At 54.9% G+C, this 22,101-nt stretch overlaps 1 protein-coding gene across 3 annotated transcripts in view; it reads left to right on the top strand.

Annotated features, from left to right (window-relative positions):
* Positions 1–22,101, top strand: part of Grm4 (glutamate metabotropic receptor 4) — an 89,035-nt gene that overhangs the window by 29,703 nt on the left and 37,231 nt on the right. For all 3 annotated transcript variants that reach the window (XM_087596828.1, XM_087596829.1, NM_022666.2), the window contains 1 exon segment: positions 12,436–12,652. In XM_087596828.1, coding sequence (XP_087452954.1) covers positions 12,436–12,652 — 217 coding nt within the window.

Raw genomic sequence — 22,101 nt, 5'->3', positions numbered from 1 at the left:
CTAAGGGGGACTCCGCTCCATGAAGGCTTATGACACCTATAAGCCACCTGCTTAGAAGACCCTGTTGGGCACAGTGGTGGAGACAGAGTCCATGGCCAAGGGTGAGAGGTTCTTTCTAGGGACGTGGATAGGTCTGACACCAGGATGGGAACTTAGACTGGCTGCAGATGCTAGCAAGAGCAGAGGGGCTGGGCAGGGCCTTGGCTACCCTAGCTTTTCCTGTGTTGGGACTGAACTCAGGGCCCTGTGCATGCAAAGCAGGCATTTACTACTAAGCTACAGGCTCTTGTTTTTGAGGGGCTGGCCATGTAGCTCAGGCTGGCCTCAAACACATGATGCTTTTGTCTCTGCCCGAGTGCTGTATTTAGCTCTCACTCTCCTGTGGTTATCTTTTGAAGGTGCCCCCTGTCTGCTCTCCCTGGGAGACTTTGTCCTGCCTGCTGTGGTGGCAGGCTCCTCTCAGCTCTGCTTCTTGAGCTGGCCTTGGACCCTCACTTGAACCGTATGGAGATTCTGGGGGTCTGCAGGGTGGAAGAGGCTCCCCTTTCTGCAGGAGGTGTCAGCTCATATCTCTGATTGTCGATGCCTGGCTGGGTGCCGAGTCCACTCCCGGGAGGTTTGGACAAGACTCAGATGTGCTGGTGGTCCTCATAGACTTGGCGGGGGGAGCAGGGTTAGGGACTGCACCTCTATATTTGGGGCCTGTGGGCCCAGATTTCACTGGCAGCTGCTAAATGGCAGCCTAGGAGACTTGCCTTGGGGCTATCAGGGGAGATAGCATCAGCTATAGCAGGGTGGGTCTCTGGGGCAGGCCTGAGATGAAATTGTGTTGCTTTCCTTGGGCGGTGACCTCTGGATGCTTGTGGAGAAGAGTGTCAAGGGAAATGGCTGCCCAAGGTCTTAATGAGCGAATCCCTTTGTGGGCATCAGACTGTCCACTAAGTCCTTCTCAGCACTAGAGAGGAGCTGTCCTGTACTACATCCCAGTGTCTGGGGCATGGTGGGTGCATGGAATGTGGTGGCAGGGTTCAGTGGCACCTATGGAGGTTTCTGCAGCAAGGGGCTGACAGCAAAAGGCTGGGGCTGCCCACTCCCTATGGCACCTGCTGTCCGGCAGCAGAAGTGGCCTCCTTGGCATTTCTGGGCTGAGGATCTTTGGAGACTGTCCCTCCCTGGGTCCCAGGGGTTCAGAGGTGACAGAGACTCAAGCTCATTCCCTGTGGAGGTGGCAGATTGGACTAGGAGTGGAATTGGCTCAGCCGCTCGCCACCTGGGTGACATTAAACATGATCCCGCACCCTGGAGGGATGGGGAGCACCTGTCCCCTTGGAGGGGTGGGGAGCACCTGTCCCCTTGGAGAGCTGGCAGCAACCGGTTTTGATTACTGAATGAACCTGGGTGAGGAAGGCCAAGGGCATGGGTGTCCTGAGGGCAACAGAAGGATTCCAGTTCTTCTGTGGGTGGAGGTCAAGGCACCCCCCCCCCCCATCTCAGGGATCAAACTTGGGCTGACAGTCTTCACAGCAGGCGCCTTTACCCATCAGACCACCTCGAGGACCCCTGCCTAAACTGTCCTCCGACAGAACCTTGACAGGACCTGTGTGGGAGAGTCAGTAAAGCAAACGGCTGGTCCTTACTGGTCAATAGTCGTTCAGTATCCATGGTCTACATCCTGGGGCTATGGGAGGCAGGGGGAGGCAGGTAAAATGTTCTCCTCAGGGTCTGAGGGAAGTGGGTGACGTCAGTAAAGTAAGGGAACACCAGGAACGAGGCTTAGGGATGTGGGGAAGCATGGACCAGAGCTGGGGAGAAAGGCGAGGTCAGACCTGGGCAGGTCTGCGGAGGAAGACTTAGGTCTGAGTGAGCTTAGGTTTGGTTATGTCCTTCAGCTGTGGGTGGGAATGCTTATGTGTGCAAGGGGGTGAGTGTGTGAGTGTGTGGGATGAGTATGAGTGTGTGGGGTGAGTGTGTGTGCAGCTGTGTGGGGTGAGTGTGTGCAAGTGTGTGGGATGAGTGTGTGAGTGTGCAAGTGTGTGGGGTGAATGTGTGAAAACGTGTGCAGTGAGTGTGTGGGGTGAGTGTATCTGAGTGTGTGGGTGAGTGTATGTGAGTGTGTGTGTTTGTGTGTGAAAGTGTGCAGTAAGTATATGTGCTCATGCGTGTGCGTGTGTGTGGGGTGTGTGAGCATGTGTGGGTTCTGGATGTTTCCAGAATAAAGCTGGGAACACCAGATGGTAAGCCAGGCTAGGGCAGTAAGGAAGACTCAAGCAAGGTCTTGAAGATTCTTTGGCCTGAACGGCAGGAAGGACTTAGTGGCTGTTCTGAGGCTGCTCCTGTCTGGACGCTCATTGGTGTCTCCAGAGGTGGTCAGCTGGGTGGGATCCTGGCCTTCAAGGATCATCAGAGGGTGAGCATAGAGACAGGCAGCTGGGGAGGAGTAGGGGGAGTGCTCTGACCCCTGGGTGCAGGGCTCAGGCAGGAAAGGGAGGCTGTGCTAGCTGAGGAGGCTGACCAGGGCAGGGGCCGGGCACAGGACCCAGGAGACCACACAGTGAGATGCCGGCAGTGGTGGGGACAAGCACACAATAGAGTCCAGTCTGGGGGGAGCTGCTAGGGGCTCCAGCTGGGCACCTGGCCTGGGAACCCCCGGGTTGGGCCTGCAGTGCTTTTCTGTTTCTGGCTGCACCCCCAGCCCCTTCTCCCAGACAAACCCCAGTGGGGTTTCCTCCTGGCTGCCTGGCCAGTCTGACTCAGGCCTGGCTGTGGATATAAATCACGGGGAGTGTTGGTGGTGTGACTTTTATCGTCTCGTGTGTTCAATGATGTTAATACATCCCATTATATCATCTTATATTAATATGGTGCAGTCGAGAGAGAGAGAGAGAGAGAGAGAGAGAGAGAGAGAGAGAGAGCGAGAGAGCGAGCTTGAGCGCGAGCGCGCTTGAGCCAAGCCAAGCCGAAGAGTAGTGGGCAGCAGAGTGGCTTATTTCCTTGAAGGCCAGTCACGCCCCCTGAAGGCCAGCCACGCCCCCGTCACTTGGGCTGTGCAGCTTAGAGGACCTCAGGGCACCTGTGCAATGACAACCTCTTTGGGCATTGAAGCAAGAGGTCCTCCAGGTCCTGCCCTCACTCCTGTAGCTTGTGAACGGTCACCAGGTTTGGGACAGGTTTTCATGAGATACTGCTTACTGGAGAGCCCCTCCCTCTGTTCTGGATGAGAGCCAGACCACTCATTAAATTCTCACTAAACAGAGCAGGCGCAGTGGCGTGAAGCCGACTGCCTCGCGTGCTGGACAGCGCAAGAGCAATCCTGACCCTTATTTAAGCTGCCTCCCAGGCTGGGGACACAGGGTAGGTAAAGGGCTGAAGGCTGTGTATGAACCTGGATGCTGCCAGGTAGGGTCTGTGGGTTGAGAGTGCCCAGGTGAAGCCAGCAGACCTGGGTTCAAATCCTGCCTTACAATTTGCTGTTTGAACTCAGGATATAGTTCTGCATCTGACAAAGGGAGTTGATAAACAGTGGTCGTATTTTGTGAGGAAGTATTAAGATAGAATGTGTGTTTGTGAGTGTGTGTGTGTGTGTGTGTGCATGGATGTGTGTATGCATGTGTATGGGTGTGTGCGCCTGCTTTTGTGTGTGTGTATGTACTTGTGTGTATATGTATGTGTCTATGTGTGTGCGTGTGTGTGTGCCTGTGTATATGTACATGTGTCTTTGTGTGTGTGCCTGTGTGTGTGCGTGTGTGTGTGTGTGTGTGCGTGTGTCTGTGTGTGCGTGTGTGTATGTACATGTCTTTGTGTGTGTGCGTGTGTGTGTATGTACGTGTGTGTATGTGCATGTGTGTGTGCACGTGCGTGTGTGTGCGCACGCGCGTGTGTGTGTGCAGGACAGAGTTGATTCTTAGTGTATCACAAACCCCGAGACCTGAGTCACCGCAACACCCTCCATTGCTCACCTGTTCCCAGGGCTGCCAGGGCCAGGTGTAGCCAAGGCTATCCCTGTCCTTTCCTCCTATTCTTCCCACTCCTAGCTCGGGCCCTGGAGTCCTGAGGCCACCTCAGCAGGGCTCTGGGTGAGCCCTTCCACATCTCCAAACTGGGCAAAGCCTTCTGTCCTCAGTTTGTGGGGATTAAAACAAGAGAGGGCCGGCACTCGGCCATCCACACTCGGGCATCCACTCCAGGCACCTACGTCCTGTGCCTTTCCCCAGCTTCCTTCCTGTCCATCCTCCTGGGTGCCCCTCACTGTGACCTCCACAAAGATGCCATCTCATTACGACGCTCACTTCGCAGGTAAAGAGACTGAGGCTCTGTTACCCGCATCTCCTCCCTGGGAACTCGGTTCTAGCCCTCCTTGTACAGATCACAAGAGCCCCGGTCCTGGGTGTGCTGAGCTTCTCTTGGGCCCTCCCCGCCCAGGCCTCAGCCGCCACCCACCTCCCCTAGGAGTGACAGTGACGAGGGGCACAGCCAGCGTGCAAACCTGCATGCAGTGTGATTTATCGATCTACATTTTTGCTTATGAAGTACGACAAGTGCTCATTTGAGGATCTCGGCCCAGGGCCCGCTCCCCGCCTGCTGGAATAGTCTTATCTGTCTCCAGGCCCTTCCTCCAAGGCACTGGTGCGGCTCCTTTGTCAGCTGCTGCCAGGAGAGCCCGGCTCCCTCCTCCCTCCGCACCCCGTTTTTCTCCAGCTCCCAGCCTCGCGGTGGGGGTGTGTGCTGGGTTCCTATGAAAATACTGTTTTAAAGGGCAATCGGGGACCCGGCACGCGCCTTCCAGGGACATATCCGCCCAGGGCCGGTTGGTTGCCTGTCTTGCCTGGTTCCATCCAGGAAAACAATTCAGAACAGGAAATTAATCCAAGCATAGTTTCCCACATGGATAGGACGTGGGCAGCCAGAGCCGAGGCAGGGGTGTCATACAGTGTCACCGTGGGACCAGAGGGACAAGGTCCGGCAGAGCGCTGGAGGCTAGAGGCATCCTGGGAGGTGGGGGCAGTCAGGATTGCCCTTTTGTGGGTGCTGTCACGGGTGGCCCACTTACTGCCCTGACTGGGCTCCGGGCTGAGTGAGGCCTCCCAGGCAGACTGGCTGTGCAGTGAGGAGGAATAGAGCAGGTCACGTGCGCTGCTCTGGGGAGAGCGTCCTGCAGCAGGAATGACCCCTCTGAGGTCCTGAGGCACGATGCGCCCTACAGGGCTCAAGGTACAGAGGGGGCTGGCGTGGCAGGAGCTGTTGGGAGGCCAAGGTGGGTGTGGGAAGAAATGGGGTCCGAGGTCATGCATGTGAAAACACTCCGAGTTAGTTATTTTGATGGACTGCCTTGCCCTAGCTGGAAGGGTACCTGGTACGACTCACAGAGGAAAGCCAGTGTGGGCTTTGGGATATGTGGCTTGACGCCCACGTGAGCACCCAGACCTCAGACAGGGTGTGTGTGTGTGTGTGTGTGTGTGTGTGTGTGTGTGTAGCTCAGGCTGCCCCGGAACTCACTACGTAGACCAGGCTGGCCTCACAGAAATCCACTTCCCACTGCCCTCCCAAGTGCTGGGATTAAAGTTGTGCGGATGGTGTCAACTGTTGCCTAGACGTACCCTCAGTACATGGAGGTTTGAATGTGAATGGTCCCCATGAGCTCGTGTATTTGAATACTGGGTTTGAGAATACTTGAAAACTGTTTGAGAAGGGTTAGGAGGCGTGGCCTTCTTGGAGGACCCATGCCACTGGAGGTGGACTTTGAGATTTCAACTGTTCAAGCCCTGAACCAGGCAAGGTGGCCCATGCCTTTAATCCAGCACTTGGGAGGCGGAGGCAGGCGGATGGATCTCTGAGTTCAAGGCCAGCCTGGTGTGTAGAGCGAGTTCCAGGACAGCCAGGGCTACACAGAGAAACCCTGTCTCAAAAAGACAAAAGGAACATCCAACGCCATTCATTCAAAGTTAACTCTCTCTGCCTCATGCTCGCGGCCGAGATGTCCGCTCTCAGCCACCGCTCCCGCGCCATGCCCGTGTCCCTGCGTGCCTGCTGCCACCTTCCTGCTAGGATAGTCATAGATTCTAACCTTCTGAATTGTAATCCCCAACTAAACTCTTTTAGAAGTTGCCTTGGTTATGGCGTCTCAGCACAGCAATAGAAAAGTAACTAAGACAGTTGCTAAGAGAAAGGAGAGGCCCACCCCTGACTTGGGCTGTGCCGTGAGGGACGGGGTACCTGTGGGACACTGGAAGCTGCAGAGGTAGCCCCACACGTCAGGCAGGACTGTGTCCTCGGAGGGAGCAGTCCCCTCTGGCAGCCTGGGCGTGGGGTGGGGTACTTCTAGAGATCCTAATTAAAAGCTCAGATCCAAATGGCTTGATGGTGGAATTCCTAATTAAATCAATTTCATCTCGTCTGGGAAGCAGAGGTTTGCATACGATAAGCATGAAATTAATAATTACGTTTAGAAATTAGCTGTTGCTCGAAGCAGGGCCATTTGCACAGCCCTCTGGGGCCCCCGGGCCAGCCTTGCCCTGTCCTTCGTGTTAGAGACAGATGGACCACTTTAGCCGGTAGATTGATGAGTGGGTGAGCACAGGAGACACAGCCTCTCGCTTCTGAGGCCCACTCTATCCCATGGGAGATTCAGGCCGCCACTTGTCACTGGAGGCTATGGGCATCACCACCAATTTCTAACTAATTAATCAGTCTTTTATTTTCGGTTTATTGAGGCAAGGTCTCACTAGTTGTGTAAACCAGGTTGGCCTGAGACTCATAGAGATCTGCCTGCCTCTGCCTCCCAAGCGCTGGGATTAAAGGCATGTACCACCTTGCTAAACTCTATTTTACTTACTTTGCAAATTACTCATTTTCGCTTTTTGTGCATGGGTGTTTGCCTGCCTGCACGCCTGTGTATTCCGGGTGCACAGTGCCCATGGAGGCCAGAAGAGGGCTCCAGAACCCCCTGGAACTGGAGTTACAGAGAGTTGTGAGCCACCGTGTGGGTGCTGGGAACCGAACCAGGCTCCCAGGGAAGAGCAGCCGGTGTTCTTTTTTTTTTTTTTTTTTAAACAATTTTTTTAATTTTTTTTATTTATTCATTTATTATATATAAGTACACTGTAGCTGTCTTCAGATACACCAGAAGAGGGCATCAGATCTCTTTACAGATGGTTGTGAGCCACCATGTGGTTGCTGGGAATTGAACTCATGACCTCTGGAAGAGCAGTCGGGTGCTCTTAACCGCTGAGCCATCTCTCCAGCCCACAGCCGGTGTTCTTAACTGCTGAGTTACTTCTCCAGCCCCAGCCTCAGATTCTACATGCGTGTTTGCTGTGCGGGTACATGTGTATTGGTACATTGTACAGAGGAGATTGAAGTTTTGCATGGCAATTACCGTTAGGTGTTCCGGAGTAAGCCTCCTTGGGTTCAAATCCTGCCTGGGCCTGTCAAGAGCTGTGGGATGTTGGATAAGTAACTTGACCTTTCTGTATTAGTTTTAGATAAGTTAAGGCTGAAGACGTTGCACTTAGGAGCCAACTTAAAACAGGAAGACATACAGTAGGCGTCTAAGCGGCGTTGGTTCTGAGAGTCCTTTTGAACCGGAATGATTCTAATTCGATCTAGCCTGTCCCCTACTAGCCAGAAGTGTGCCAAGAGCGAGTCTGACACATACATGTTCTGAAGCAGAGATAAACGCCAGCCACTATTAGCGTCTGAGAGTCGGAGAACCATGTCAGTGCTGGGCCGTACACGGCAACACAGGGAGGCGGTGCTTCACTAGCCACCAGCCCGCAGACCTGTTTCAAGTAAAGGGGATGCTATGGTAAAAACCAGCCTTCCCATCCATCCCCTGTATCAGTCAGCACAAGCGAGAGAGGATGCTGCAGTGGCAACCATTCTGCCAACCTCTGGGATTTGCAAGGACATAGGCTCACGTCACGTGGAGTGCCACGTCATGTGGGGCGCTTTGTCCTGTCTCAGGAACCCATGTCAGGCTGGAACCTTGCTAGTGTCAATAGCAGGGAGTGCATATACCATGGGGTGTCCCCTACCTGCAGTGACTCACTCTGGCCCAGAGGACACATACATCCCCTGCTTGACTCAGTGGGCAGGGCGTGTCATGTGACCTGGCCAACACAGGGTCAGGGAGTTGTAAAGGTAACGTGTTACCACAGGGTGAGAGTTGGCACCGTGGGCAGTGGCTTGTGAGCAGCCCCTGGCGTTAGATACCTGTGTGTTTATTGCTCGAGTAATTATCTCTGTCTCCCGTGCTGGGATCAGCTTCACTGAGGTCTCCTTGTCTCCCAGAGTTTGGCAGGTAAAGCACACAGCAGGGGCTCAGGAAGCCATTACTGAGTGAGTGGGTTAATGAAGAGGCCACCAGGGTGTGCGAGAGAGCATGGCAGCCACACAGGCAAAGGAACGGCTTGGCCCTTGTGGACGAAATTTACTTTCCATGACACTGTGGCAGTTTGAAAGTTCTCACGCGTGCTCCCGGTCACAGTGGGGCTACTCTGCAGGCCCAGAGGAGCGAAAGGCACCCGGGTGTTACAGTTTCCAGTTCCAGAGGCAGAGAAGGACCAGGATACCTTGGAGTTTGCACTAGCGCGCTGAGCAGGAGAGCTTTGGCTCCCAGGAAAAGCGCCTTGGAGAGAGGTCAGGCAGAACAGTCTGGGCCAGGCAGAGTGTGTAACTGGACTCAGTGTGACCAGAGCTGGGGCTAGCCTATGTCTGTGGAGGTTCAAAGAAAAAAAAACCTCCATGTAACCTGGTGTGCCAGAGCCAAGTTGACCAGCCGTACAAGATCCTCACCACAGGTGCTTCAGGGGACACCCAATGGAAATGAAAGTCTTTGGTCTCTGCCCTCCAGGCCTGTTGCAGCAGATCAGCCCCCTGTGGAGCTAGCCTTGGGCAAAGATTTCACCCTAACTGCTCCAAGGTTTCAGAGACTCTGGGGACTGCACCTTAGTTGGGCTCTAAGATGAGGCATGTCCTGATTCAGCAGCCCTCCGGCCACTAATGGACGCTTCCCTGGGCCTCTGATTCCGACATATTGGAGCCTTTTTTCTCTTGGGCCTGAGCAGTGGTGTGCCGAGCCCCACTGTGTGCCGGCCAGGGTTGGCTTGCCTATCTATTGGAGTGAGAGCCTGCTGTAGTCCTGAGGACACAGAAGCACCCCAGTGCAGGCACATAGCATGAATACCAACTTTGGTCCCCTAGGTAGATCACCCTCCTTCAAATACACCACAGCTCCCTAGGATTTGACACCAGTGTCACCCTAGCAGGGGCCTCAGTCTCTTCTCCTTATACCCTGCCTTCTGCTGCTGTCTCCCCCTCCTCCTCCTCTTCTCCCTCCTCTTCATCCTCCCCCTCCTCCTCCTCTTCTTCTTCTTCCTCTTCCTCTTCCTTTTCTTCTTCCTCCTCCTCTCCTCCTCCTCTTCCTCTTCCTCTTCTTCTTCTTCTTCCTCCTCTCCTCCTCTCCTCCTCCTCCTTCTTCTTTTTCTTCCTCCTCTTCAACAGGGTGTCACTATGTAGCCTAGACTAACCTGGAACTCATAGCAGTCCTCCTGCCTCTGCCTCCCAAGTAGTGCTGGGGATCCCAGCTCCTCCTACTCCAGACCTGCCTGTCACTCCCCTGGCTAGGCAGGTGACCCAGGGACAGGTGTCCACTGACCTAGTGGCACTCCGCAGGCTACAGTGCAGTGGCCGTGTGAGGCAGCGTGACATGCCCATGCGCTCAGGTGACTCAGCACGTGTTCTGGAACACGCATGCATGCACGCACGGAAGCACTGGGATTCCTGCTTGATCGTTGCTCTTTTAATCGTCTTGTGGCTGGACATCCTAGTCGCTCCAAGAATGCAGAGAGGGCAGAGGAGAGAATTTTCACCCTCTCCCTTTTCGGTGGTGGTTGGTCAAATTGCCTGCGTAAATTAGAACGTTCCTGGGAGCCAGAGGCAGACACACTGTGTGCTGCCCTCTCAAGTCCCGGCTAAGCAGCACTTGGCTGTGGACACTTCCTGTTTCCCAGGGAGCAGGGGTATCCACCAGAGCTCAGGGCTGGGTGGCCACCCACCTTTTTGTATTTCTGATGGCACTGCACAACCGGTGACTTGGACAGAGAACACTTGGCGCTGTGGGAGGCTGAGGGGAACCTGGAGGAGCCGGGAGGGCTGACTGTGCAGACAGTGGAGAGGGGTCTGTGAGACCGTCCATGAGCGACAGTGACTGAGCCCTGGGAGTGGAGACCTAGTGAGTCTGGTGGCTGTGATGCTGGCCCCCACCCCAGAGCAGCATCCTCAGCACACAGAGCTGGGCCAGCCTCATAGCCAGTGGGGATTTTGTGTATGGCCAGGGCAGGGGGAGTCTGAGGGGACTGGCTGGAGTCTCTTTGGGCTGCCAAGGGTCACCTGTGAGGAGAATTCTAATTGAGCATCCTCTCCCTCTCCGGGCTGAGGCAGAGGGAGCTAAGGGTGAGGGCACACAGCCTGTGAACCAGCATACATGAATCACCTGGCCTCTCGGACTCTGACAGGGTCCTTTGTCCCACGGTGCCCCCGCCCCTCCCCAACCCCAGGCTGGGCCTAGTGGAGGGAGGGAGCTTCAGAGGGCACAGGCACTCAAGAGTGGTGGGCAGTGGAGGGAGCTGGGTGAGTACAGGTAGAGAGGGCAGATCTGGGAGGGTAAAGGAAGACAGAGGGAACTGGGGTACAGGGGGTACAGCAGGTCGGGGGTCACAAGGAGCACTGCAGAGAGCCGCAGGCCTGCCCCTGGGGTCCCAGGGACTCCCCACATTACCAGCATCTCTTAATCGTCCATTCTGTAAGACTGAGGCCTGGGGTGGAGAAGGGATTGGTCTCCTGTTCCATATATTGGCCTGGTCACAAGGGGGTGTCTCTCCCAGGGCTGTGGGGACTGTTGGGGCAGTTCAGCACTTGGGTTTCCTGCTGTACACCATGCAGGAGCCCCATGCTGATCCCCCCCTTGTGGGCATGGGGTGCACACAGGTAATAGAGGCCACACTCGAGGACCAACCCTGCCTGGTGTGAAACTGTAGACTCTGGGAGAGGGGCTCCCTGGGGGGAGGTGTCCCCCAGCCTAACAGCAGGTTATTTGGGGGTCTGTCGCTCATAGCCTGGTTGGGAGGGTGTGAGCATCAGTCTAGCTGGGCAGACATGAGGAAAGAGTGGGGTCCCAGGCGATGCTCACCTGGAGGAAGCATGGGTGGACGGGTCCCAGCTGCCTGCACTCCAGTCTAGCCCAGACTCACGGCCTTCTGTTGGGTTGGTGATGGGTGGCAGGGATTTGATTTTATTCTGTATAACGATCTTTTTAGGAAAATGGTCATTTTAGACATACAAAGGCCTCGTAGGGAGTAGGGCAGCAAGGCCCACAGATCTGCTGTCACTGAACGATGACTAGCTCTCTTCTAATGGGTTTGTTCTTCCGGTTCCATAAAGTTCCTATGAGGCAGACCCTAGATGATGTCACCTTGTTATCTCCTCTCTAGCGTCTTCAAGTCAGGGTTTCTCTGTGTAGCCCTGACTGGCCTTGAACTCAGAGATCCACCTGCCTCTGTCTCCCAAATGCGGGGATTAATGGTGGGTGCCACCACCACCTTCCTCTCTCGTTTCTCAGTGCCAATCTCTAAACACTGACCGTCAGCTGGGTGAGTCACTCCTATGGGACCTCTGGCCATGTCTGGAGATAGAACCCTGGTCACCGTGGGTAGACGTGCTTCTGGCATAAGGGGTGCAGGCTGGCTATGGAGGACTCCCACAGGACACAGAACAGCTTGGTCTAGGAGCCTCCCTTCCCTAGCTTGTTGGTGTGGTGGTTGAAAGCCCCTATGAGTGAGGAGGGGTGGGGGTGGGAGGGCTGTGGTTTCCATGGTGTTGGTGAGGAGGGTCACATGACTGCTCCCCTGTGCTGTCCAACTGGGCAGGAGAAAGGAGGCCACTGGGAACCATAGAGGTGAAGCCTTCTGGGTAGTGACTAGAGGGGCTTGGAAACGGAGGCTCCAGGTGCGCTCCCCCGCCATGTGTGTGCACACTCAAGTGTCCCTTCCCCGCCATGTGTGTGCACACTCGTGCATGTTTGGTAATATCCCTGGGGACCGTTAGTCGTAGATCCCATGATGCCATCTGGGAGTCTTCCTTGGGTCACAGGCAAGCTCTTTGCTGACTTGCCAGCCAGGCCTTGCCCCTATCAGGTAGAATTATGTGAGAAGTAGGCAGCCTCAGATTCTGACTGGAGCTGGAGGGAGGGGTGGCCTACTTCCTGTTGTTCCCTTTCCTCTCATTTCTGGGATCTGTCCCAGGATCTCCCCCGGATGCTGGGAGGCAGTATACGCAGGAGGGGTGACTCTGGGTTTAGGGGTCCTACAGCTGTGGGTGGGTAGGAAGCAAGTTCCCCATTTGTGCATTCGCCCATCGACCTGCGTGTCCTCTTACCTCCAGATCCCTCAGATCAGCTATGCCTCCACGGCCCCTGACTTGAGTGACAACAGCCGCTATGACTTCTTCTCCCGGGTGGTGCCCTCAGACACATACCAGGCCCAGGCCATGGTGGATATTGTCCGAGCCCTCAAGTGGAACTATGTGTCCACACTGGCCTCAGAGGGCAGCTACGGTGAGAGTGGTGTGGAGGCCTTTATCCAGAAGTCCCGAGAGAACGGTGAGTGCCACGTGGGGGTGAGCCCTGCTCTCCTGCTGCTCTTCTCTGAGCTGGGTTTGTCTGTTGTCCCCTCCCGGAACCCCAGCATGCTGTATGCTCTCATCGTGGGTGAAGGCCGTGAGGAACATCTGTAGACACCCCTGTCCTCTTGTGGACGGGGGAGGGAGGAAACCAGAGGGTTTTATTTAGGGTGGGGATCGGGGACTCAGTTGCATGGGTGATCAGCGGGTCTTGAAGCAGGGAATATTCAGGGCTGGGGTAGTCTATGTCCCTGTGCTGCCCTACCCAGTGTGCAGAGGGCTGTTCTCACTTGTCCCTGTGAGTCTGGAGGTTTCAGTGGCAAGGCACAGTCACAATAAGCACTAACATCAGGATGGGGACTCCAGCTATCCATCAATAGGGTCCTGAAGGGCTATCAGGAGAGTTCAGAGGTGGCCCCTGGGCTGGAGGGACTCTGGATCCTGTGGCTTCCTAGGTCCCCTGAACAGAGGACAGGGGAGACCTTGGTGCCCCTGAGAGCCTCATCCTGCCGGCTCTAAGTAGCTCACTGCTGCTCCCGACCTTGGCCGGTATATATTTATACCATGCAGGGCCCAGACCTCTAATTGCTTTTCCTAAAACTGCAGAGTGGCCTGAGGTTGAGGGTGGTGGTGGCCTGCAGGCATAGTTTACAATTCTCTGATAAGCCCTTTAATTGTACTAGGAAAACGGGAAGTAGGGTCCTCACTAACTCTGCAGCAAATGCCGGAGGGAGGCCCGGCTGTGCAGACTTTCCAGGGTTCTGGACTTTTGAGGGATGTGATGTTGAGACCTTGTCAGAGCCGGGGGAGCCATGGCCTCTCTCCTGTCTTTCTCTCCTTTCCCGGGATGACAGACGTCATGCTGCACTGTGGGCTCCTATAACCTCAGGGGTTGTTCCTGCCCTGAACAAGCGTTCTATTAAAAGCACAAACTGTCCTCTCTGAGGCTCAGAACAAGGTGCTGCTTAGGGGGCCTGGAGGTGCCAGATCATGTGTTGCCCCCGCTGTCTGGGTGGCCCTGTCTTATGTGGAGGCGACACCATTTATATGAGCAGGCCAACCTCAGAGGCTTCCCCTAGGAACTCAGACCCCGTCATACAGTACAGAGGGGCAGGGGGTGGGGTTTGAGCTCAAGTTCCAGGGCAAATGGTGTCAACTGGCTTCCCGTCCTCCACGACTACTTTGTCTTCTGTCCACGCTGTCCCCTTTGCTGGGGTCCACGGCCAGCTGGGGCGTGACCAGGACACGTGGAAGAATGTGCGTGTGGCCACACAGGAGGCACAGGAGAAGCTGGTGTATGGCGTGCTTAGCGGATGGCAGGGTCATGCAGTGCTCTTTTCGGTTCCTCATCAGATGTAGGGGACTGGGAAAAAGAGGGTACCAAAGATTCTTAGAGAGGACCTCAAAAGAAGCAGGAAAACCATGGGCCCTGGCTCCTCCGCCCTCCTGCCTGGCAAGGAGCCCCTTACATGGCCACCTCTGCATTCTGTCCTGTGCGTGCCTCTGAGGTCCAGCTGTCTACATGGCCTTTGATTCTCCCAGTTAGCCTGAGACTACCTCAACACTGGGTCCCCAATCTAGCCTTGTTGCTAAATGGGACTTGATTTGGAAGGCAGGGCTTGGTGGGTGAAGCAGGAGAGACACAAGGGGAGAGGAGGGGGAGGGAGGGAGGAAGGGAGGGAGGGAGGGAGGGGGACAGAGAGAACGGCTCCAGCCAAATTGAAATCAGAATTGAACATTGGGAGAAAGAGGCCACAGCACCTTATAGCCTAATCCCCGAGAAAGATTAAAGATGTTTTTGGCCGCATACTGTATTGATTTGTCCTCTGAAGTATAAGTCACCTGGGAGGTGGTGGGAGGCTTGTGGGGGAGGGAGATGGAGGGGGGAGGGATTGCGTTGCTCTTGCTTACAGGCTGAGAAGTCTCACCACGGTGATGAGCCTGCCAGGCCTCTACTCAGACACGGCTCTGGGTCCTTCAGAGGAGTATGATTTTTGGCCATTTCAAAGAAAGAAAGGAGAGACAGACCAGAGAGGGCATGTGGCTTTCCCTAGGCTGCACAGCCAGATGGAAGGAACTGGGACAGGAGCTTTGTCCTGTTGTGGCGACTGTTGCCCCCATCAGGCCGTGAGACGCTCACCTATTAACTCATGCTCAGGGTGGGCTCCATTGTTGATGGAGCCCAGCCTGTGCTAGTCATATCCTGCCCCCACCCCCACACCCACCATTGCAAATCCTTCCTCACACCGTTTAAGTGTACAGAGACGCTGGCTGAAAGGTCCTTAGGCCCACCTCCCTCAGAGGAGGCTTGGGAAGGACTGAAGGCTGCAGGAGCGGCACCCAGAGGGGCTCAGGAGTGGGCACCCGGAGGGCACTGTAGGGCCTCCTCTTTGGGTTCAGGAAGGCTATGCCAGTGTTTGGGAGCCAGCTCTGGCTGCAATGTTGGGAGGTTCCATCAAGTAGGGGGAGACAGGAGGGACTTAGGGTGTCCACCTATTTTTGTCTTCAGCAGCTTTTAGATACCCCACCCCCACTGGCTGCCTTCTCCTTGGGGAGGTAGCCTGAGGCCTAGCTGCTGTGCCCTTCCTGGAGAGTTGAGGAGAAGAGGGGGCCCTATCACATGGCCTGTCTTCCCAATCCCAGAAACCCCCACAGGCTGCCCTGAGCCTCAGACCCAGCAGGTCTCCCACTCAGTGTCTGGGGCCTGACACTGCCCTTGGACCACCATGAGTGGCCCTGCTGAGTGGCGAGGTCCACCAGGCCCCAGCTGGTGTCTTTGCCAGACTGGGGATTGGCAAGGTGCTGGCATCAATGTGACTGCTAGTGATGGCCAGGTCAATCCTGTGTGACGAAGATGAACTCCCATGCTTGCACGGCCCGCCTCGGGGACTTTGCCTGTCTGCTCTGATTTCTCTGATGCTCTGGCCTGTGGCAGGGTGCTGACACCTCTCAGGTTGGTGAGTGCCTAGGGCTAGATGTCGTGAGGCCCTGATGCGTGTGTGTGTGAGTGTGTGTGTGTGTGTGTGAGTCTGTGTGTACATGTGCTTGCACCGGTGCATGTGTGCATGTGTGTCCCCACACATGTGTATACACATGTGCATGTGTGTATGTGTGCATGTGAGTGTCTGTGTGTGTTTGTGTGTGTGCACTTGAGCAGCTGTGTATGTGCATGTGCATGCCTACGTGCATATGTGTGTATTCATGCATGTGTGTGTTTGTGTGTGTGTACTTCAGCAGGTGTGTGTGCGTGTGTGTGTATGTGCATGTGTGCGTGTGTGTGTATGTGCATGTGTGTGTGCTTGAGCAGGTGTGTATGCACACATGTGTGTTCATGTATGATTGTGTGTGTGCATGTGTGTGCATGCTGCCACTTTCCCTGTCTCCCTCTGCCAGCCTCTTAGAGTATACCTTGACAACAGTAGGACAACAATCAGGCTGTCTGTTCTGCCTTGATTTGCTGCCTTCTGTCCTCCACAGGAAGCCATGTACACATTCTGAGGGCCATACCTGAAGAGGTTTGGGGTACAAAGAATCCCCTTTGCCTTCTGCAGTCCCTTTGTGGCTTTGACCTTTGGAACCCAGTTCTAGGTGGTTCAGAGCCCAAGTGTCACGACACGAGGCTGGGCTCTAATCCATGCGTGCTGCTTGGTCTCCTCATTAACCTAAGAGCAGCATGAATAGACAGCACATGCCCAGCCCCTCCTCAGAAGTCCTGGAGGTTGGTTGGCTCAGTCAGGCTGAGTTCTAGACCTGGCTGTGGGGCGCTGGCGTGAACCTTGGTTTTCTCATGGCTGTGAAGGGGACCTCTGGATGCCCGTGGTCGGGTTCTTGACTTTCTATCTCCCTCAGTGTTTGGAGGCCAGGCCCCATAGTGACCCTTGGCCCCGGACCCCAGGTCACTGTTACTCATGAAGTCAAACGTTCCGTGAGCACCAGGTCTTTAAACCCAAAGTCATCGCGTTCATCTTTTTCCTCTGAGAAGCACAGGGTGGCGTCTCCCAGACACCCCTGGAATGGAGAAGGTTCCTCCTAGCTGTTTCTGGTTGTCCATCTGACTAAAGCTTCAGACCTGTCTGATTAATGGCTTCTCCCTTGTCTGTTGGTCTATCTGGCTGCTCCCCACCGTGTCCTCTGTGCTGGAGCTGTGGCTAAGCCTGAGCCACCACCTTGTTCCCCGGGGAGGAGCTTGCTGCCAGTTTCTTAGCCAGGCTTCTGTGGGGCCCTGCCCAGGCCTGGCACCGTGCAGCACGTGGGCAGCTTTGTTCAGTTACCACCCAGGGTACACGTGTGAGACCCTCGTCATGTCCCTCCCCAGACCTTTCAGTTCTTTGTGTGTGGGAACAGCAAGAAGCTGTGTGTCTTCCCCCACATGTTCGCACGTGGAGACCGAAGCCATTTCTGCCTTGTTCTGTCCACTACAGACTTCTCTTTCAGAGCACTTGAACATGAGCGGACTCTGCTGCCCTGGCTAGCCCCTCCGCCAGCCAGCCTGCCTGTTCCAGTCTTCTGAGACTCCCCGAGCCCCACCCCGCACACACTCATTTCCAGACACACAGGTCATTGACAGCTGTAATGGAAATCCCCAGGTGCCAGGCCTGGCCTTAGCCCTGGTATAAGCCGTGTGTGTGTGTGTGTGTGTGTGTGTGTGTGTGTGTGTGTGTGTATGGTGGGAAAGAGGGAGGGAGGGGGACAGGGAAAGAGAGAGAGAAAAGGAGTGGGAGCAAGAGGCTTACTGGGGGCACACTGGTCACCAGCTCCACTACAGGCCCAGTGAGGTGAGTGAGAGAGTAGGGAAAGACAGCTGATGGCTTCTCTGACTGTGTGCACCACACACACTCTCTTACACACACACACAAGCACACACACACATGCATGCATACACATACCCACACATACCACACACACATCAAACAGACATACACACATACATATATCACACATACAATATACCAACATATACACCATACACACTCGCACTCACACACACTACACATACACACTGTACATACCCACATTCCCCCATATATATGCCATACACACTTACACATACATACATACACACCTCCACACACATGCCACACACACACAAATACACACATATGCATACCCACCCTACACACATATACCACACACACTACAATACAATATATGTGTATACACACCCACATTCCCCCATACATGCATATACACCTCACACACACAAGCCCACATACACACACATGCACACCCCCACACCACACAAGCATACTGTACACACACATTCCCCCGTACATACTCACACTCACATACAATACACACTCACACCTACACTCACACATGCACAGACTCACACACATATCACACACACACACACACACACACACACACACACACACACACACACACGTGAGGTAAGGGTTTGGATCCAGGTCCGGTTGTTGTGAGCTCACAGTGCTTGGCCCCGGGTTCCCGCGTGGGCAGAGGTTGCTGAGTCCTGTGTGAGCTTCAGCACCTTGGAGAGTAGCCCCCAGGCCCTGCTGGACGGCCTGGAGCCAGCCCAGCCTCTGTGAAACGCGGGCCCCTTCCCCTCCGCCTTGTTACCAATTTCTTTCTTATCCAAACACATTTATTCCTGGACACTGCTGTGACCAGGCAGGTCCGGCTCAGCTAGAAAGCTGAGATGAAAGGGTTGAGGTGCTTGTCTCCAGCAATCAGCAGAGAGAGAGAGAGAGAGAGAGAGAGAGAGAGAGAGATTGCAGAATGGGGAGGCCAGGCTAGGAAAGAGCTTCCTTTGGGAGAACTAGGATTAGGTCTGGCCCAGAGGGTGTCCTGGAATGAATGGTGTTGCCCAGAGAAAGCCATGTCCCTCCTAGAAGCAGGGCAGACGGAGCGGGCAGAGTGTGTGGTCCAGGCTCTCCCGGTGACTTCCCTGTGTGAATGAGCTGCAGGTCCTTGGGCTCTTCCTCTGAAGCGGAGGTGATTCTAGTTTTGAGCAGTTGTTGGAAAAATGATAAAAACAGGCGAACCAGCCTCCAGGAGACCCAGCGAGGTTTGGAGGGCAAAGACTTCCTCTGGGCACACCCACCCAGGGTGAGAACTTGGCCTCATAGACTGGGGAGTCTCCTCTTCTTGGTCTCTTCCCTCCCAGACCCACCACATCTGGCTCTATTTTGCTATAGACAGAGTGATCATGTGGCTATTCTATGCAAATTCTATGCAAATTTTTAACGAGCCAGAAGGAAGCTAACGATGCCTTGGGACCCAAGGGAAACCTGTGTGTAGGAAGCAGCAAGGCAAGGAGAGAGCAGGGGAGGAAAGAGGGGTGGGAGGGGACCAGGAGGGCTTGGAAAGGCCCAGAGGCCCTTGACACTTCAGAGAATGTCCTGCCTGGCCCTGTGTCAGATTTAGGAATGTGGGGAGGAGATGGGCAGGATGAGTTACTAGCTACCTAGAAGACAGGAAATGGAGGAAGAGAAGGAGGAGGGAGAGAAGGAAGGGGAGAAGGAAGGGGAGGAGGAGAAAGAGGAGGAAGGGGAAAGGGAGGGTAGGAGGGAGAGGAGGAGGAGGAGGAAGGGGAGGAGGAGGGAGAGAAGGAAGGGGAGGAGGAGGAAGAGGAGAAAAGGGAGGAGGAAGAGGAGGAAGAGGAGGGAGGGGAGGAAGAGGAGGGAAGGGGAGGAGGGAGGATCTGAATCAGAGTGACAGAAGCAGCCAGACAGGATCTGGCTCACCAGTGGCCTCAGTTTCCTCATCTGTGAAATAGGCACAATACCCAGAATGTGATCTGGTTGGGAGGTGCTGTTGGAGGAGAGCTGTGGGTTGTGAAGAGGTGAAAGGGAGAGGGAGGAGGACAGTGAGTGAATGAGTAGGGAGCACAGGAGGAGTGGAGGAAGGGGTTTTGGACCACCGTCCAGCCAGTCCAGGTGTCAGCCATCGACCTGAGCTTGCCTGTTCTTCAGCGTCTAGCTTCACTTGAGGGATGACCGAGCTATGTGGGCAGGGCTCTTGAGCAGACATTCCCCTCATGGTGGGGAACAGGAAGAGGGAGCTGGGGTGTCTTGCTAGCCTCCTAAAGGAGAATTTGGACTCTTGGGGAGGAGAGTGATCACAGTGGGCTGGAGAATAGGAGGGGCTGACTGGCCAGCCAAGGCGATGTGGGCCCACGGGAGAAGGATGTAATATGGATGTGGTCAACTATCTGGGTATGCCCGGGTGTTATCTGAGCTCCTGAGGCAGCCTGGTGAGGACCTTGGGCACTAGATGTGCATTCCTGGCTCACACTGGTCAGCTTGGGGCAAACTGAAGCCCGACTGTGGATTCTGGTTTAGATCATAAAGGAGCTCTCAAGGTTGGGTGGTCCCATCTTTTGGTATTCTTAGAGACACCAGCGATTATCACAACTTGGGAAAGCCCCTTGTATCATAGCTTGTGTTGGTCTAACACCGGAAAAGTCCCATGCTAAACCAGAAGAAGTGTCGGATCTAAGCCATACTGCCCAGCAAGATGGGCATCTAGGAAGGACCTCTCTCCCAACCCCTCTAGGACTGACTTGGAAGACCTTCCTCCCTGCCAGGCTTGTCTTCCTCTCCCCCTCTTCCCCCCGGGGCTGGTGGCTCTGTTTGGAACCCCCAGCCTTCTAACAGCGGCAGGGTCTGGGACAACTTTGATGGATCAGTTTCTGACCTGTTCTATCTGTTTTTATTACCAGAGCCCCAGGCAGCTGGGTTTCATGGTACCACCCACCCAAACTGGGTCAGACTGGTTTCTGTCACTTTGGGCCCATGTCACCCTCACTGCCACATACCCAGGCTATTTAGTGGTTCCCTTTCTGGGGCATGGGTCAACAGCTCCCTTTACTGCCAGGAAGAAGCTAACAGTGAGTGAGAGAACTGCAGGGTCAGTCACAGTCCCTGGACATCTGTGGCTACCCCTCCCTAGTCTGGCTTGTGGAGAGAGTGGGGCTGGCTGGGAGGGCCCTGGAAGACTTCTTTACCAGTGGCTGGTATGATGGGCTCAGGGGCTGAGCTGCCTGCAGTGAGACATGCTTGGGCCGCCTGCGTAATTACATCTCAACATTTCATTTTGCTTGGCAGTTTCCACTTCCCGGGGACGTGGGCTTCTAAATATTTCATCCCTGTCTGCAGCGGCCCTCCGCACTCTGGCCAAATCACAGGCTCGCCGCTGCTGGCCATCCCCTCACTCCCCACTGCTCTCTCCTGCCTGAATGTTCTTCCTATAGGGGGGTGGAGCAGGCCAGGGGCACCTCAAGTCTCTCCCCACCCAGGAAACTTCTGGCACCATTGGCGCCCCATCAAAAGCATCTGGAAATTAAGATGCGTTGAACCAATGTTAAATGAGCTCCCCTATCTGCTGGGACCTGGGGGAGGTCAGAAGGGCAGAAGATACAGCTCTTGGGGGACTCTCACAGATGAACGCTGACCACCGGACAACCTGGGGGTAGGGGCAGTTTTGCTGTGTTCGAGCATCAGATACTGCCCTCTGTTACCTATGTACGCTTGCTCCGTTTTGTGTGTTTGTTTTGAGGTACAGTTTCATCACGCACACCAGGTTGGCTTTGAACTCAAGGTGATTCTCCTGCCCCAGCCTCCTGATCGATAGGATTGTACCACACTCGCCTATACACCCCATGCTCCATACTTTGTGACGGACAGAATCCCGAGAGGTTTACCTTGTCTGGAGTTACACAGCTAAGAAGTGGTAGCTGGGCCTTGAGCCCTGTCTCCCAGGCTCAGCCCTCTCCCTGAGGCAGACAAGTTACATAGCACAAGGTAGGGCAAACAGGGCCATTAGGGAGAGCAGTGGGCAGGACTGGGCAGCGCCAAGATTTGGGAGAAGGAGGAGGGATCAGACCCAAGGCTTCTTGGGCTAGGCAGGCAGGCAGGGGATGGCTGTTTCTTGCTTCAGGACCATGATGACAAAGCCTTGAGGCTACAGTGGTAGCATGATTTGGAGGAAGTGGTCCTGGTTAAACAGCTGGGGTGGGGGTGGCGCAGAAGACCCCGTACGTAGCTAGCCCCATGTCTGCCTGTTTCTCAGGGCAGAGGTAGGCAGAAAGAGTGGAGAGAGGCGTGGAGGTCTTGTTCTGTGTTGGCGTACTTGAGTGTGGCTGATGGAGACAGAGTGAGGGCCCTTTTGTCCTCAGGGCCCGTCCTCTTCCACAGCAGACCAGCGGACTGGTCAGTAGGCCTGGAAATGCATTTGGCATCTGTGCATATGTGGGGGTCTTGGGGGAACCCTGGCTCTGTCTGCAGTGAATCTGGGGTGTTTCCTTCATCAACAGTCAGGCTACTGAGGGAGAATATGGGGTTGCACAGGGTCCCCACTAATTTATTTTTGCCAATATCCTGTCCTCTTAGCCTCCGCCTGTCACCTGCCTGTAGCACTTCCCCTTTTCATATGTTTCTGGCTTCCTTGCTTTGAAGCCGTTTTGCC

Source organism: Rattus norvegicus, chromosome 20 (genome assembly GCF_021556685.1).
Source record: "Rattus norvegicus strain SHRSP/BbbUtx chromosome 20, alternate assembly SHRSP_T2T, whole genome shotgun sequence".
Classification (NCBI taxonomy): Eukaryota; Metazoa; Chordata; class Mammalia; order Rodentia; family Muridae; genus Rattus; species Rattus norvegicus.
Note: the sequence above shows the minus strand (reverse complement) of the source record. Positions and strands in the feature narration are given on the sequence as shown.